An 18,984-nucleotide genomic window follows, 5' to 3' on the forward strand; every position below is an offset into this window, starting at 1 on the left:
TATCAAAGTGGGCTGATTCCCATGATGAGCACATTAAAAAGGCCCCTCTGGGCAGGAACTTATCGACCACCCAGATAGAAGGGGGGGCTATTGATGGGTGCAGGGGCAAGATAAGACTCACCCTCCTTTTTCCTCTCTGTGTCTATATGTGCCGGTCACCTGTCCTTTGCTGAGACATATTTAGGTTGGACTTGATTCATAAATAAGGTAGAGGGCCGTAGTCCTGCTGCTGCGTGTCTGTGTCTCAGAGCCTGAGGTGGGGTGAACACTGTCTGAGAAGCTCTCCAGTCAGAAGACACAAGGGGGAAGAGACAGAGGGAGTGAAGAAGGAAGGGAGGGAGAGAGAATGTGTGTGTGAGGAAGAGTGAGAGAGGGAGGGAGGAGGTGACATCTCCAGTGCTTGTCTTAGGAAGCAACCTCAGGCGTGAACCTGTGGTGGCCATTCAGATACACGAAGGTTGAGGAGGCTGCTTCTGGTTCAGTAGAAAGCATGTACTAGCTGGTCTCTGCGCTGTGGTGGCATGTTGTAGCTGCTCTTTGACTGTCTTCAGCATTTGGACTTTCTCAAAACTCTTTTTTCTTTTTTTTTTTTACTCTTTTCTTCTGGAGCTTTGTTTAGGTAAGAGCAGTTCTTTCAACAGTTTTTAAGAAACTTTCCGTTTAGTATTTGGAAAAGTTGTTGGATCTCCATAGAGATAAAATGTCCTGATGGAAGCATCTAAACCATTTATAAAATTCTCTATTAAACATCATTTTTTTGTATTATCAAACCGTGAACTTCTCAATTTTACTTTGCTGAATTTATCCTATTCCAAGATGTTCAGACAGATAATCGTGATCATGTCATGTAGATGCTGTTTAAATTCGTGTTTCTAAGTGCAGACAAAAAAATGAAAATAATTGGGAGAAAAATTTGGGAACATCAGTGACTTCATCTCTTGTTTAAATCAGGCCTTAAGTTCATGTTGCCTCACTCTCTGCTGCAATATGTCATCTTTGATCTTATTTTGTGTCCCCAACTATGTGAAAATTGATATAATCACTGGTGTGTATTTTTGCTCAAATCTTCCTTATTAAATGTAGAATTAGATTTATTTCATTTATTTATTGACCCACAACCCAGGACCTCTTTGTAGACTGCTGTCAGCTTAGTGTTTGCTGAAGATGAGGCACATGTCATGTAGTAATGAGCCCTTGGAGATGGATGTATCACCGTTTTAGGACTACAGGGTATAATGGTAAAGCCACGCGATCCGTAACAGTTCTTCACCAGGCAGCAGCCGGCAGTATCAGCGGGGTAGCACCAGCCTCAGATAAAAGAGAGAGCTGGAGAGGGAGGGAGCAGTAGAGAGAGGGAGAGTGATGAGTGAGCGATAGAAAGGAGAAGCTGGGTAGAGAGAGAGAGAGAGTGAGTAGAGACATAGAGAAGGAGCCGGTTAGGGTGAGACGCCGAAGCAGATCTAACCAAGGGGTGTTTTCTCTTTTTTTTCCTCCTCCCTGTTTCCCACCTGGGCTCCCAGCTCCCCAGGATCCGATGATTACAGGGCAGCTGAGCAAGCCGCTGCTCTCCCTGCGCAGCAACATGAGCGCGGCAGAACTCCGGGCGGATGACAAAGCGGCCACCCCAGACAGCGAGCTGAACGACGAGCCCCTGCTCCTGCCCTCCGAGGCCACAGACAGAGAGGGCACTCCCAACAAGCTGTACGGTAAGTCGGCTTACACTGTCTGTTCCTTCTCCTTCAGAAAGCTGCTGGATGATGTCTGGTTTAGGCAGCGGTTATGTGAATCCTGAAGGCTTCCAGTGGTGGGACAGGTGTCAGCAGTGTCAGACAACAAACTAAGTTTAAGTGCAATGAGCAAGTCAGTGTTTGGCTCTTTTAGTGTTTAGGCATGATAGTAGAAATTTTATTATATGTAATTTTTGTGTGTTTCATGCACCTTCATTGCTGAGATTTTCTTAGAAAAGCAGGTCGTATTTGTAGGGGGCAGTCTGTGTCAGCTGAGTTTACAAGAGGTAACTGAATTACCAGAATGTTCCATAAGGAGATGAAGTACATATTTAACACAGTGTCTTAAATACTACCACTAAATAAGTATTAGCTGATCATGTTGATGCTTTCTTATCATTCATGACTCCTTTATTTGAACTCTTTTAAAAGTTTAACTGACCTGCAAAAATCTAATTTTACCTGTCAGGATATTTTACCTGAAACCCACCTTCACAGCCCGGGTGGTGTTTGGTAATATTCTGCACTTTTTTCTTAATATAATTGGAGAAAATGTTAATTTTGTTATTTAAACATTAATGGAGATAATAGCAAACTATCGGATAAATTATAACTTAATGCTAAGTGAAATTAAACCTCAACGTTTAAGCAAATATTGTATTTATCATGAGCATATCATATTTAATATTATTGTTTGCAGTTTATAGCGGAGGTTTCTCTTTTTATAGTTATTTATTTTCAGTTTATTCAGTTGTTTTTAATCTTTTGGTTTCTTCAGTTGCAAATGATCTTCAAAATGATCCAATTTCTAAATCAGCATGCCTCATTATATTTGCAGTTACCTCATTAACTGAGTGTTCACACTCTATTTTTGTTGTGTCTAAATAAGTGTGTTTCTTTTTTTTATTATGAGTTGTTTCAGTCGTGGACTAATTCAATCACAGCACCTCGTTATGAATCAATAAGCATAATGATATAAATTACCATTTAGCAATTTTTCAACTTATTTACTGTAATGAGAAAGGTAATGTAGCCCTAAAGCCCCTGTAACCCCTTGCTTTCATTAGAGATTTCACAATCATTAATAATAGAAATAATTACAAACTGAATATTTGTATTTATATCAAATTATAATGTTCAGTAACTGCAGATTTAAGGGATTTGTTTTTTTAGATAGCTGAAAGATTTAAACTCTAATTTATTTAATTTCAAGGAAATGATGTACTCACAGCCTTAGTATTTATCCGTCCCCACTTAGCAAATCATCTCCCAGACTTTGTTTTTATTTGCTTAATTTCCGTAGAAGGTTTCTTAGAGCAGACCAGTCCAAATATTGTGCCAAACATATTTGAAGGACTTCTTATAAAGAGCTGATTCACTTAACATATTTTTTTTTATAATTTTACCTTTTTGTCAAGTTTTATTATTATTACTATTATATTATTCATTTTTAATGTGGATGCAAGGTGACAAGTGACAAAAACCTTCTCTAATGGCTTCAGATGTTGGTTTTGAGTATCTATGCAAAGTACTGTGTCTCCTCATTTGCGGACGTCTCTTTCCATTTCTGAAAGTTTAACTGTGTGTATATTTGTGTATTGGCTTGAGATAGTGTGTTTGTGTGTGAGAGATTTTGGCATGTAATTGTACTGCTGGTTATGAATTTATGCTGCTACAGCCAGTGCATATTTGTTGTTTTTTTACAATGATGTTAATAGAATATCACTGTCTATGAATCTCTATGTGACCCTCTCAGTGTGTGTGTGTGTGTGTGTGTGTGTGTGTGTGTGTGTGTGTGGTGTGCGTGTGGTTGCGCGTGGTGAGCGGCGCGTGCGTGTCTCCTGAGAAGTGGCAGGGAGTACAGTAAAGTGCCAATGGACTAAGCTTGCCAAACATTTGTGAACAAAATAAAATCAGAATTTGTAGGAGGGATAGCCAAATATTACTCTCAAACCTGATCAGCGAGAGTTCAGCTGTCTTTTAAATCCTTATTTCAACAATAACCTGAGGCTAGAGGCGTCTAAACAAGGACTGGTACTGCAGGATTTGTCTCAAAAGCGTTGCAATTTGGTTTAATAAGCATCAAGTCTTTCCCTCTTTTTTTCTGTCTGATCATTCTCTGTCTGGCTACTCTCCTGCTTCTCACTTGCTACTTTTTGCTTCTCTTTTCCTCTCGTGCATGTTCACTTATTTGTTGGTAAATGCTTTACTATTTATTTATAATTTAAGCTATTTTAGTCTTGCATAACTATGGCGCCTTTGTCAATGATAAATATGCAAGCAACATATAGCTTTTTAAATATGTTGTTAATTTCTGGAACCATAAACTGAAGATTTTTTTAATGTCCATTTTGCGCTTAGTGTTTGTTGATGGCCTGTTGTCATACTACATGCGACTAGTCAGAGCTGCTCCAGAGTAACTTGTGAATTTTTGGGGGGGATGGTTGCTCTCTGGCCGGTGGCACAGCCCACAGTGGCACGTTTGGTTTGGGTTGCCCACATGACCTGTGAGAGAGAAAGGCAGGGGACGGTGAGGAGACGTGGCACAGTCGTGTCTTCTGCTGGGAGAGATAGGAAGGAAGGGTTAGCGAGAGAAGGTGGTCTAAGAAGAGAGACTCAGCATCTTTCGGTACATTTCCTGAAATTCTGGCAGAATAAAAGGAAAGGTATGGTGATAGTGATGTTTTTTAGTTAGTCTATAATTAGCACTGTAGTGACAGTTTTATTGTGTTTGCTATTTAGTTGGAGTTTGAGTAAACATTTTGGAGACTTTTACGCTTTAACTGCGGTTTATGGACTGTATCAGTCTCTTTGAATCAGGTGTATGAAGCCTCTCCAAAACCAATTGAGCGTAACACGTGGCCTTAAAAGTAAAAAACTATTTAGTTTAATAAATGAAAAGCTGACACTTGGAACATATGCATTGCCACAAAATGAGAAGAAATGAATTTGTATTTGACCCTTTAAATAGCTAAACAGTTTACAAAAGCAAACATTTTAGACAGTAATTATAATCTTCGGGTTGTCACACCTGTCGTGTTTCACATTATATTTATTTATTCCTTTATTCATTTAGAACATTTGCCTGTATTTGTGCTTGAAGTGTACTCTTATGGTTGCAGGAAAATTGTATTAAGTTTGCAACTCTCACCATTCTTTTATCAACATGAATGCCATTGATATGAGAACAACCCTGAACCGAGCCTTTAAACTAGGCCTTACATTATTCAGTGGTTTTCTTTATGTGGTTCTCCACAGTGCAGAAGCCACAATATTAAGATTTTGTCCCCTTTACGTTCAATGAGGTGAAGAGCAAGAGATGAAGGTGTACTTTGGATTCCTCACTTTCAGCAGAGTAAAAATATAACTTTTTACTATTTTATGTCGCTTATTTTGCAGAATCTCTTTGATAGAATGCTCCAGTTTCATGATTGACAGATATACTTATCACGTACACAAAAACAGCACACACTTATAGTTTCAAGGAAATGCAAATCAGGTTCAGACTTATTGGCTCTCTGAGAAAAAACTACTCTTAAATGCAGTTTGAATAGTTTGAATATTACACACAGACGTGCATACACAGTGCATTCATAACACAGCTACTTGAAAGTTTTTTGATTCTTGATGAGGATAGTTTTCTGCTGAGCTCAACCTAGAGCTAAAGGTTATAGACTTCCTGAATAGACAGTAGAGAGCTATAGAATATCTCTTGTCACTGGGGATCTTTTGGACAACAGGTGTGATGTATTTGCCACACACATATTAGGTTGATGATATTGAACAGTTTTGAATCATCATTGCAGCAAATTTTCTCTCTCACTCTTTTACTGTCAATATCACCGTAACTTTTAGCAGCGATTACATGCGCCATGTATGTGTTTTCATATTTAAAGAGCCTACAACAACTTCCCATCCCTACAGAATTGTTGTATGATTTTAGTTTTAGTGCTTTAATACTTTGTACGAGTTTGTGCGAGTGTGAGAAGGAGAAGTCGGTGAGAGGCGATGACAGTAGCGGTCATGTTTGTCTACAGTAAATTGTCCACCTTCTACACCCACCACATGCCTACTGCAGTGGTGAAAGGGTCGTTCTCCTCCTAAAAGCTTGCCTGTGCAAATAGTCTTCCACTTCAGCTAACAGGGGCTACAAGGCACCACAAACATCCTGCCGCCTTGTATTTATTCCAAGTAGAGGTGGACATTAGGTGGGAAAGCTGTGGTTAGTAAGGCAAGCAATTTTTTTTTTCAGCGGACGAGATGGTGTTGGAAGCGTACAGTTTCTGTCTTCTCTTCTCAAGCAAATCTCCCCCTTTCAGACATCAACAGACAAGATAATAAGACACTCAGAGCACAATTCCGTATTATATTCAGCAACCAAAGGCTCATCTCTTGTCAGTTTGCATTTACTCTTCCAAGGATGTGACGCTTCTATCATCATGCTGTCAAAGAGAGCCAGGCTGGAACGACAGGAGCACTCATTTCATACACTTACTGTCTACATGAAATGGTCTGCACTTATACGGATCCTGCCAAAATGGTGGAACATTTTCACAAAGGTCACCTAGAGACCCCCCCCCCCCAAAAAAAAAAAAAAAAAGAGAGCAAAATGAATCTTTCATTGATTCCTGGTATTGGCGGTCATCCACAGCAAAAAGTCCACCCTGAATGCCACGTCTGCCGTAATGCTGTACCTTGCTTTTATTTTATTATGATCTTATTAGGACTCACTTACTATCAATTGTACACTGGCTTAGTGAAATTAATCTCATCCGGACAATTCAATATGTCACCAACAACTACAGCCATATTTTTGGAGAGTACTTAAACTTTTGTCATCAAAAAAGTTGCAGTAGATCTCCTTAAGTGTATATTTGAACAATTTTTACAGTGCAAACATTGCATTAACCATGATGGATTTTGAATTTAAACATGATGTGTCCTGATTTCATAATCCTGCATGGGTTTATATCTAGTGGTTGTCTTACAAATGGCCAAATTAATTGTACTCAAACTCAAAGATATCAGTTTGCATACTAAATTGATTTCTGAGTATTCGGTTGATGGAGATGCAGAGCACATAAGAAAAGACAGAGCTACTTGGAAAAAAATTAAAATTACTAGTGGACAGTGGTGAGACAGCTTCAAAAAATAGCTGGAAAACGCACAGGACATGTATTAAATCCTTGGGCTGACAATTTTTTACTCTTTGTTAAGTTAAAAGTTTTGGATTTTAGCCTTCCAAGGTCAAAGTTTGACTTTGATTGACTCGGCTTGATTTCAAACTCATCTTATTTCATGTCTTCCTGGTGCCAAATGCTAAAGCATGCTAACTTCTTGTATACTACCTTATTTAGTGCATACTTAATATTATTATTACCATATAATATAGATATGGGACAAAAGTACTGTCTTTTGTGCAGAATTCTCCTTTGCACTCCTTTCCATTGCAAACTCATAAACACACGTAGACACACAAAGCCACAAGCACACACACTGCTGGAGGCACAAGTTCTTATTATTTTTGTGTAATCAGCTTAGTGAGCAGGATGCATAGTGGGATAGGCTGCTTGCTGATGCAAAGAGCCTTGTAATGTTGTGTGGTGAGGTTAAGTAATAAAGTGGTGCAAACCCAGTGCTGAATGGGCCACGCTGAGTAAATAAGAGTGGATAAAGGAGACTGAGGGGGAACAGGTCTCTCTGCAGGAGGTGGATCTCATTATGGGGATTTCTGCTGTCTGCGAAAACTTGAAAACAAGCTTAATGCATGCCTATAAAGCAGGTGTAATACATTTGCTAATGTGCCCACGGAGGCCATGGCTACAGCAACACAATCACCGCGTGGCATGAAGGACAGGGAGGGAGGATGAACACAAGGAAGACTTCTTGTTTTCAATGCAAACAGCAGCAAAGGTCACCAGGTTTCACGGATGCTTGGTTATGCAGAAATGACTTTGAGCAAACTTCAAAATAACTGACAATATAATTCTCCCCATTGTTTTTATATTTAAAGTTAAAGATTATTTTTTGCCTTGACAAGAAACTATTCCAAAGAAAAGCACATTATAAGTTCTGTAGGTGGACAGCTGTGGAGAAAATAAATTGAATTTCAATATGCATTTATTTTAGTTATACACTTTCTTTAAGTTGGGAAATCATTTTCAGAAAGAAAAAAAAACGTACATGTTGTGTACTATGCGCTCCATAACCAATATCAATAAGCCTTTCATGTAGAGCTAACAAAGAGGCGTCACATCTCCTGGCACAGACACGGTTGGTGTTGTTGAGATGTAATTGAAGCTGCAAGGGTCACATTTTCGGAATAGAAATTACAGTCTTGTCTTTGACTTGTGTGGCGTGAACCAGAGATGCATCCCACAGCCCTTGTGTCCTTCACAAGCCTTTATTATTTATAACGCTCGCTCTTTGAGCAATGACCAGTACTAATGCATAACCTTCTGTCCTTCTGGCTGATTCGCTTCCTTTGAAACCAAAGATTGAGGCAGGAGAAGTGGGTGTATGGTGGATGAGGCAGGGGTGTGGGCGGGTGGAGGGGGGGAGCTAGTATAGGGCAGTGGAGATCCAGGCTATCGAGAAGTTATTATGTTTTTTCCCTTTATATCTGAGGATGTGGAATAACACTGTGATGCTTCTTTTCTCCAGAATAGAGTTATGGGCTTCAAAGCAATACTATTTCCTGACGTCCCTCCTTCCACTATTTGTCTGCTCCACCAGAATAATGTGCTGGGAGGTGAGGGTAGGGTAGGGTGGGGTGTCTTTTAGCTACATGATTATTTGCTTGTTTCCACCTGTACCCACTCAGTTCTGTAAAAATCACCACAACAGGGGCATACAGTAACTAATGCAGGACTTTTTCCAGATAAACTCATTTCTAGATAAAGTCCGTTTACCTCAGGTTCAGTGGAGGTAAGATATACTCTTGTGCAGCCTGTATCACCTGATGTTATCCTATAGTGATTGAGCCTGTGCTGCAGCGCTGCTGTGATCCATTGTTATTATACCTCTATGACAGAAGGAACGGGTGAGGAGGGGGGAGGAGAGGAAGCTTTGAGGGGCAAGGGGTAGAAAGTGGGACATAGGCAGCATTAGTGCTGGATAGCCTGGGGGGCCCAGGCTGATGTGTCAAGCATGACATGTGGGTGTCTAGCCCCCCGCGCACACACACAAACATACACACTGGACTGCCCTCACACCCCACTGGCTACTGCTAAATGTCCTGCAGTTGACCAGATGCAACGCAGGACGGACAAAAATCAAAAAGCATGGTTACAGTTTGAAGATACAGATGTTGTTTATTCTGAGCCACAGGTTCAAATTTTCTTTTTTTTTTGTCCAAGTAACAGTCAAATATACCTACTTGACCTGATATAAAACAGAGAAAAGCTGAAAAGCTTCAAGTTAAAAAGCCTGAACCACAGCATTTTTGGCATTTCTGCTTGAAAATAAACTCAATCAGTTATCAATTTTAATTAATTTTTTGTTTACGATTGTTTTTAGCTCTAATCATAACAGCTTTGGCTTTATATACAGATAGAGTAGAGAGGTGTGACACAGAGTGAGAGGCAGGTCCTCTTTTCAGCACAGGGGCGCAGGCTGCAGGCAGCAGAATCCTATTTACTGCAAATATCATTTAAGTAATTTGGGAGGGAGAGCAGTAGTGAAGCAAGCATCTCCTAAAAGGCTTATAGCTCTCTAAAGCTAGTCTTCATCTCAGTGTCCTGCCTTCGCTGATGGCCATAAAAGGATAAAGAATAATTTGGATTGTTATTTGCCTCTTTCAACCCTGAGCTAATCAGGTTGACATTGCTTTGGGAATGAGGAGGACGCTCCATAACAGATGTGCTCATGTGCAAAGTGTCCCAAGTCCCCTGTGAGGATGCAACACAAAAGCCCTCTTCTCTCCTCCTCCTCCTCCATTCCTCTTCCCTTCTCCATCGTCCTCTCTCCATAACACCATCTCTCCTTCTTGACCTTTGAAATGGGCATTGCCTCTTCTCACCAATTTACCTCCCTCTGGTCCCTTTTGTGCTTGTGCTGCTTCCATCTCCACTCCAGCATCAAGGGAGAGACAGGTAAGAGCTGGAGCAGAGCACTCTCATGTCAGAGAGCCTTTTGGTGAAGACCTGTGGCCATGAGTGAGAGCATAAGTGTTGCAGCACAGGGCCCTTACTGCTTTAAGCATCGTTTGCATGCAGATTCCCCACCCGTTCATCAGAAACGGGGGGGCTTGCTCCTGAAGTGTATTATTTTCTGTTGTTTACATTTAAAAGCTTTCTATGGAGACATCAGTTCCTCTCTGCCTGTCCTTCTACTTTCGTCCTCCTCTTCGTCCCCCCCGCCCCCCCCATCCCCTACCCTGTACCCTCCACCCCCCACCCCACCCTCACAGAACTGCTGAGGTGTAAAATCCTTTCTGTTCGGCACACTCTACGGCACCTCCTCCTATGTAATTCCTTAACTCCATAATTCCACTTTGTGCCAGAATAATGAATGACAGAGATTTTTTTCTCCCCTGTAAGGTCTACACCCTTGAGCAATGAGGAATCAGGCTTTAATGTTGAAGCCCGGAGAGATTGCCGTGGCCTCTTCTCCCTCATGCCCCTGCGCTGGGCTCTTAATTAAGGAAATGACAGCTCTCCTAGCAGCAGCAGTAGCCATAATGTAGCTAATAGTGTTACAGGCAGCCACTCAAAAGTCAGTCTCTGGTGATTTTCTATCCTCAGAAATACTATTGACCTATCCCTAGCAGCTTCTCCACCCCAGCCTCTAAACAGAGTATTACTTCCCTGGCAGTCCAGAGGGAGCCATCTGACTAAGAGCACCTGGAGTTATTGGCAGCAGATTATGCCCCGTGTTATTGTTGAGGGCTTTGGTGGGAGTAATGAAACACTGAGCTAAATCACTGGTGATTTTGACTCTCTTGCATTCTACAAGGAGTTAAGTAAATCACTATAAAGCCCACACTGCATATTATAGGCCACTCTCTTCTATACAGCGCTGTGCCTTGTTTGTTACATCACTTTTTGGACTTTATTCAGGGCTGCTTTAGATAGAAAAATGAAAGTGAAATGATCTGTCGCAACACATTTCTTTCTCTCTCAGCCCTCTGCAATGCCACAACCTTCCAAGTGGTATTAACAAAATCAATGGTCAAACAATCTGGGACAATTGGTCGCGTATTGATGGAATTAAACCTTGTGTATGATGTGGCTTGGTGTTTATCTGGGCCCATCCTTTTTGTGCCAACAGCTCACAGATCCCTGTCCAACAAAAAGGCTCTGGATCAACAACACAGCCCCACATTTGGTGATGAGAATCATGCAATCGTATCGCATGTTGCACTGTAATTACCAATCTATGATAATTCCACTCAGAATAACAATTAAGGATGTAATTAATTTATAATCTTCACTATATTTAAATGTGAAATTGTTTTCCACGGATTAGATTTCAGTGGCAAAATGATTGACAACATCTTAATAGCAAACACATGCACTCAGCCAGACATTTTCAAAAGGACCATTATAAAAATGGGGGTTGGCTGTTCATTCTGAATAGCCTGAATCGTTACCAGGCCTCTCTCGTACATTTGACAACTTACATAATGCATTTCCACTAAAATAGCTTAAGTGTTAAAGCTTCTTTTATGGGCAAAAATTGATTCATAAATGCACTGAGGCGAAAGCTAACATGAACACAAAGCTTTCAATAACGCCCATTTTATTCACACTGTCAATGTATGAAGCGGTTGCATTAGACAAGGTGGCATGCTGATTGCTTTATGAAATCCAGGCTAATTGTTTTGTGGTGTAGTCCTTGGGGCACCCTGCATTAAGACAGACCCAATGAAGTCAAATAAATATAGCTCTTTGCCCCCTCCCCTCCCCACAGACACGCACACACACACACACACACACACACAGCACGTAGAGTCCCGCCGCCTTGTGTGGCATTGAAAGTCGCTCTCCAGTGGCCACTTTGGTGATCAATGAAAGAGAATTTATATAGTGGTGGATATTGGCAATATTTCCATGACATAAGTCACATCAAATTGCACCCTGTGCCCTGTGATAAATATGATTATTTCACTTACAAAAAAAATGTCACTAATCATGTCACTGTCGGTATGAGATTAGAATTAAGACTTGATTCATGTAATTAAATTCATCCTCTTACTTTAAGTCAAGGCCATGAAAAACATATTGTATGAATGTCCATTTAAGGGCTAAAGAGTGTTTTTGTTAATCAAAGGGATTTAAGGACATTTGTGCTGTTACAACAGCAATTAAATTGCTGAGGAAATTCAAAAAAAGAGATGAAGCCTGAATGTCCTAGATAAATGTAAAGCAATGTTGAATGTGCGTCGCCTGTTCTTTCATCCATTTGGCCTCTGCTTTCATCTCTCCTCACATCAATACTTCCATTCATTCCATTTTATCCATCGTGTGACCTGCGTATAATCATGGCATCAAAGGACTTTCTTTTTAGTAAAGGTTTGATTGAGATATTCTCTTTTTTTTTCCTCCTGTGTACAGTACTAATCTCCATCTGGAAATCCATTTAAGAATCATTCACATTGGATAAGTAGATTTTTTTTTTAAAGAAAAGAAAAGCAAAACATGTATAAAGATTCCAGTAATAAAAAAGAATTGAAGATTGACTCCCTGGGTATTTCTCCTGTCAGCTATTTAATTTAGTTAAAGAAATTACACAAATCCTTTGGGAGAAGATGTGCATGTGTATTTATTTATTATTGATTTTTTCCTCTGCGATAAACGTGTTAACGTTACAGATATTTGCAAGGGGATGAAGCTTTCTAAGTTATTGTGAAATGCTGCAATGAAAGGCATCAAGGAATTGTTATTCAGTAAGTCTCCCACAACGTTTGTCAGATACAATACATTATTCAGGACCAATATCTTAACTACAGTCACGAGCCATACTGTGTGGAGTTTATCAACAATGTTATAAAGTCTCATTTATTCATTTTAGAATCTTAATTTAGCAAATTGCCTATGTTATGATGATAACTTGATAATTCACCGGCATAATAGTTGCTCAGTAGCACTGTGTGGTTTGTTATTGTTATCACAGTATGGCAGCTGCATTCAGAGAATTGCCTTTGAGATGGTTGGAAAGTTTGAGTTGCTGTAAATGAAAATCAGACACTTTCAAGTCTGGAGGAAAGAAATTACTTTAATTTGATAACGGCCAAAGTGAGAATTAACAGCTTAGAGACAATACAATAATAATGAAATCCAGTAAAAGAATTTCACCTGATAATAATGCACTCTCCAGTATTTCAAATGTGAAATTATACAACACATTATGATGATATTGTGCTTTATCTGTATTATATTGACTCCAATACAGTCACAAAGTCTTCCCTGCATGTTCAGATTGATCATAATTCCAGAAACTGAGTGCACAGGGTGGGGCTGTGCACAATGTGATCCATAATGGGTGAAATAATTGGTGAAAAGAGACTGGCTTGTCAAAACATCCACTGAGTTGCGAGGCTGATAAGCGAGAGGATGTGGACCTTCATCGAGAAGCAGGGCCAGCCAGTCAGAGGTAGAAACCAGCTAGAAAAGCAGGCTTCCCCTTGGGCTTTCACATCAACCATCAAATGCTTGAGGTTCATTTGTTAGGTCATGCCATTCACCAATTATTTGGATTTTATGTAAAGATGAAATGATTTTAGTTGGCGGAGGGGAGTTTAAAATGTAATGCATAAATATACTTGACAGGCAATGAGATCTTCCTGGCGAAGCTATTCAGTAGTGTGTTTTGTATGAAGCTTTTATGAAGGGAGTAGAAGACCATGCATGCCCTGTATGTTTAATAAAAAACCCTATTCATCCATGAGTAAAAAGACACAATACATCAGGGCTTTATTCTTTTATTTAAAAGCTACGATACTCCATTTAAGAAAATCGATCTCATAGTAGAAATGTGATTACATTTTTTCTTTTAAATCATTGCCAGTGTTGTATAGTTAACAAGGTTGTGTAGCCTTCAAACACATTTCCACATGGATAGCTTGACTTCATCTACAATATCCACCTTATTCAAGGTAAAAGCAGTTTTAAGAAGACGACAGTACATTTAAAAAGATGTTTCATTAAGTTTTTGTCAGTGGTTTGTATCGTACATTCAAAGCAGCGAGCAACCTTTTTCTAAACTACCGTATTGATGTTTTAAGATAAACGAGTTAATTTTACAGTATAGTGGCCGTAAATTGACCCAAGAACTATGAATAATAGGAGTTTCAGCCACTCATCTTGACTTGAACCAAACTTTTAAAGCCCTGACTTCAATCAAAAAGTTTAGGTTTAGATGGCAGATGTAAAGTCTTGTGGATCTTTTGTCTATCAGATCATCTGGTTGCCTTTTCACCATTCATTCAGTGCAATTGTTCTTTTGTACGTTGTTCTGTCACAGACTCTCTCTCTCTGCCTCCCTGCACTCATATTTGAGTCTAATTCATTTTTCCAAAAAAGATACAAAACACAGTTAAAGATTAATTTGACTGAGAGCTGATTGATTTTTTTCTTCTTTTTTTTTTTTTTTTTTTCAAATTTTCTATAGATATCGTTGTAGTATCGTTATCGTGAATTCTTATGTGAAAATTTGATATCGGGACAGCCCTAATTCATCACATTTTCTGCAGTTCCTCAATTTACAACACATTTGTACACTCATTTATTCCAGATGTCAGCTGTGTTTTTCACTACTGTGGCATACCAAATATGAAGGAAATAACTGGACTGGTAAAGCTCCAGTTTCAAATCATTAGTATTTCTCTCTGACACAAACTATTTGTGACTAAAACAACAACAATCAAAGTTAAAGTTGAGAAGAAACATTCTTCAATTTTCTTACTATAAAAACCAAGATAATCCACTTCAACAGGACTTTGTGGGTGTGGTTTGTTTGGATTTTTATTGACAATGGCCTTGCAACACAAGCAAAGAACCCACCCACCTGATTGGTGCATGGAGGTTCATGACATCGTGTTTTTCCGTCTGAGCCCTCCACTGAGACGTACAGTCACTTAATAAAGATGTCTCCAAATAAAAAGTTTAAATACCTCGGATTACAGCTTGAAGGTCGATCAAAGACAACTGGTTACACAGGTTAAGGCTGACTGTAAAACAGGCCAATAAAAGACCTGAGGTTTTCATTGGAACACCTGAGCGAGATGAGCAGTAGATGTTATCCACTGTATCGACTGCCTGTCACTTAGAGAACACGGGTTTTTGTTCATAATAGCTCATAGTTTTGCAAGATTTGGTTTCTGCAGCACTTTACCTTCACCAACTTATTCAAAACACATTCACCCTCTGAACCATGCAAACACTGCCACATCTTTTTAACTCTTACTTGAAGTCATGAAAATCAATGCAAGGTTTGTGTTTTGTACCTTGTGTTTGTCAATTTGTTTTGAGAAGAATTACAAAATCACAAAATATACTTTTCTTGCTAGAAAATCAACTTGAATGTTGCTCTAGTGTCTTTTGTTTCACCATTTTCACGTGTCAATTTTCACAAGAATATTTCTTAAGTTCAAGTTTTCACACTTGCTCGCTTCAGTAAGATGAAAGTGCTTTCCCGTTAAATTCTTTCAGCCAATCTCAGATAAATAGTAAAGTCATTTTTAGTCGGGTGGTATCTTTCTTCTGGACAGTCATTTTTGGTGAAAGACACCTAAGAGTCATTTCATTTTTCTGACAGTCCTTTCTGGAAGATTTACTCATCTTTGCACTCCGCAAGCCTTCGCGTCACCAACGAGGCATCATGCGATCTCGATATCAGCGGGGTCAAAGGGTGAGGGTCACAGCAGCCTCTCGGACCTTTTAGAGCAGTCCACACTTGGTGCGCTGCTGAGAGATTCTGTGAGATAGGGATTGCTGCGATATCCAATCGTTGGTGTTTTTTATTTTCCCTGCAGCCATCAGCAAGCTTATTATCATGTCCCTGTCTGCTCTGCTCCACTCTGCCCTCATAGCAAACAGGTCTAATTGTGTCTCGTAGCTGCGGGCTCAGAGCAGGGGGCGGGGTGGGGGGTTTAGATGAGTGATACTCAGTGATGTAAATGGCTGAATAATATGGCCCCAGCGTTTGTGGTGGAGCTCTATCTCTCAGCAGTAATCTAGGCCATCGGGGACCCGCCAGTATGCATCATCTCCCATCAATGAGCCTCTCCACTGGTTCGTAATTTATACAGTTCTTCAGCGGTTATTGATAAAACACTTAAATACAAATTTCCCTCCTTTCCCAACTGCCCTCCACAGTTGCATACAGCACTGTGTATTGTAATATTACAGTGCGCTCTGTGTTGTGTGTTTATCAACTTATATTTACTGTGTTGATCTAAGGTGGAATCTTTGTTTTCTCCTCTTCTGTCCGCTTTCCTGCGTGGATCTCTGTCGCCCTCTCAGGAGCTCGTGACGGTTCGGTCCAGTCCGACGCCAGCAGCAGTCCCTCAGAGCAGAGTCAACTGGGCCAGTCTCACCCAGGATACCCAATGGGTCCACAGGTGAGTGATATGAGGATCTGCGATAAACTGAACCCAAACACTCCGCATGGTGATAATGTTGAATACCTTGATAAAAGTGGAGTGAGCCTCCTTCTCCTCAGGCTCACAGAAAGTCTGGAGAAAATGTAATTAAGAGACAACTGGCAAAATAAGATGACAAACAAATGTGAAAGGGTTTTCAAAAAGTAGCATCAGGTATGTGCAGCTGAGATAAACAGTCCCATACCATATAAGCCCTTGCAAACTTTGCTTCAAACTGTAAGTATTTCTCTCTAACTTTGAATATTCATGAATAAATTAGTAACGATCAGATTCAAATATAGAAAAATCCCAATTAGTGCATGTTAACCAGAGAAAGAAAAACTGAAATCTCCAAGGTGAAATAGCCAAAAGTGTTTTAACTGTGGCAGAAAATGGTGAGTTTAAGTTTCTAGAGTTACATGCATTTCGTTCTTTTTTTGCTGACAGTAGTCCCATGACCAACACTCCTCACATTTTACACATGTAATAAGTGAAGTCGATTTGTATCGGAGGATCTTCTCTCTTTCCTATCAAAGGTTATTATGAGGAAACTCTTGCCGTTGGAAACATGATCTTTTGTTGGGTTTTCATTAGTTGCTGCAAGTTCTCCCAAGGGCATTTTTGTCGTTTCAAACTAAGAGTGGGTGATCTTTCCAAAAAATCATACCATGATCTTTTTAACCTGCGATCCAAGATCTGAATTGTGAAACTTTTTTTCATCAATTTTGAAATGCACCGTTGAGATTATCCGGACTACAGACTTATTTGTTTGCAACATTTAAGTAAAACGATGTTGCATGTAAGAGACAGTTTTCAAAATGTTCATGTGCATCAATGTCTTAAATCTCACATTGTCCACAGTTTGAACGGCACTGCCTCAGTCACCTCTTTCCATCGTTGGCTGTTTTTATTGTCAGGCGATAAGTGTATATGTTTCATGACCTCGTGAGATATGAGTGAGATGAGTGGGGTTGTACCTGAGTGCCTGAGTGAAACACAATCTGCACATTCTTTCGGATGCGTCCTTTTAAAGTGGTTGAGTAGATTTGTCATATTACCTCGACTCTTGCCCGACAATGTTTACAGATAACTTTGCTTTGAGAAATACTGGTATGTGGAGTCTTTTTCTTTTTCTTTTTTTTTTTTGGCACCAGCTCCTCATCCGCCATGCTGCTAGCCCAATTATTTTCCAAATACGTCACACATTGAAGAGACCCTATGATAGAGACAAGTGATATAATTTGGCCAATCCACGTTATTAGGGTAAACCAAGTACAGCTGGCACAAATGGTAAAATGTCACAATCTCTACGATTGGCTTGAACGGCAGATCATGTATGTCTTCAAGCTTGATCACAATATAAAAGCATCAGATCGCCTGCCCCCAGTTTGAACTGTTCCAACAGCCCCCTGTGTCTCCCCTGTTTTCTAACTGACTGCAGACCTCTGAAAATGTTTATTCTTCTGCCCTCACTAGCCACGCTGCTCTACTTTCACTTGATCACAGCGCACGTGTGTAGAATAAAAATACTCGGAAGAAGCCGAACTAAGTAATGTACACTAGGAGTAATGCACAAGATTGACGACTAACTCAGCCCTGTTAATCGTGTTATGTTTACTCTGATCAAAGCAGTAATGAGAGAAAGATTAAGGTGTTTGCATGACGGCTTCAATAATCAGCTTACAGTGTTACTCTGCTTCTAATCAAATTCTTTCAGTGCATTTAAACACGCTGAGTGAAACATAAGGTGGAACACCTTCACTGAATGCTGCAAGAATCGTTTTCAGCTAAAATGTGAAATTGTAATATTATTTGTCATCACACATCATCTTCAAATGTAATTGAGTTGAGGCACTAATGAGCTGACAATACCGGCCTTGTCAAAACAAGCAGGGGAGCAAAGAGGCCGGGCCTGCAGCCCTGTTAATAGCTCAATCAGGCATTGTCCTATCTGATTGGATTTATTGGCCTGGTGGCTCGCCGGTGTTTAATGAACATCTATCTCATTAGTGTTGCTCAATGTCACCGCTCAACACACACGCACACACGCACACACACACACACACACACACACACACACACAGCGTCAGGTTTCCTCCACTGGCTTTAATAAGGCCATTCTCCCTGCTCACAGTGTTACTCAATGACAGTCAATCCTCATCAGGATAAACAAAAGAGGAAACATGAGAGGAGGAAAGCCGTTCAGCTTTGTTGGGTAGGTTTGCAGGGTGAGAAATCCCCCGGTGAAAAAGTCAATCTGGTGCAAGTGGAGATAAAGAATGAGCTTAATTAAAAGCACTTTTCTTATTACACATACTCTCGCTGGTAAAAGCCACTGTTTTGGTAATAGATAAGAAATAAACACAAAGGGAGAGCATCTCGAGCAGGCAACAGTTAGAGTCTGAGCCTCAGCAGGCGGCTCTCAACAGTCACCATCTAATATATTAATGCTGTCAGTACAGTCTCTGTGAAGCTAACACTTTTCAGAAACAAAGGCGCTCCGCATGCCATACCCAATTCTCTTGTTCCAGGATCAATATGTTTTGATAGATTCTCGCTCCAGAGCCGGATATTGTTCGAACAACCATTATCCGATGGTAGTTTACCCAACATGAATCCACCTTCCTTCTGTTTCCCACTCGCAGTTAGGATGACAAAAGTCTGCTATCTGGG

At 40.1% G+C, this 18,984-nt stretch overlaps 1 protein-coding gene across 1 annotated transcript in view; it reads left to right on the top strand.

The window, feature by feature from the left end:
- Nucleotides 1–1,534: 1,534 nt before the first annotated feature.
- pou6f2 (POU class 6 homeobox 2) overlaps nucleotides 1,535–18,984 on the top strand; it is a 65,413-nt gene continuing 47,963 nt past the window's right edge. The window contains exons 1-2 of the mRNA XM_022767252.1: nucleotides 1,535–1,706; nucleotides 16,193–16,290. Of these exons, the coding sequence (XP_022622973.1) occupies nucleotides 1,535–1,706; nucleotides 16,193–16,290 (270 nt within the window). The remainder of the gene's footprint in view (nucleotides 1,707–16,192; nucleotides 16,291–18,984) is intronic.

Source organism: Seriola dumerili, unplaced genomic scaffold, assembly GCF_002260705.1.
Source record: "Seriola dumerili isolate Sdu_G_001 unplaced genomic scaffold, Sdu_1.0 BDQW01001124.1, whole genome shotgun sequence".
NCBI classification, from domain to species: Eukaryota; Metazoa; Chordata; class Actinopteri; order Carangiformes; family Carangidae; genus Seriola; species Seriola dumerili.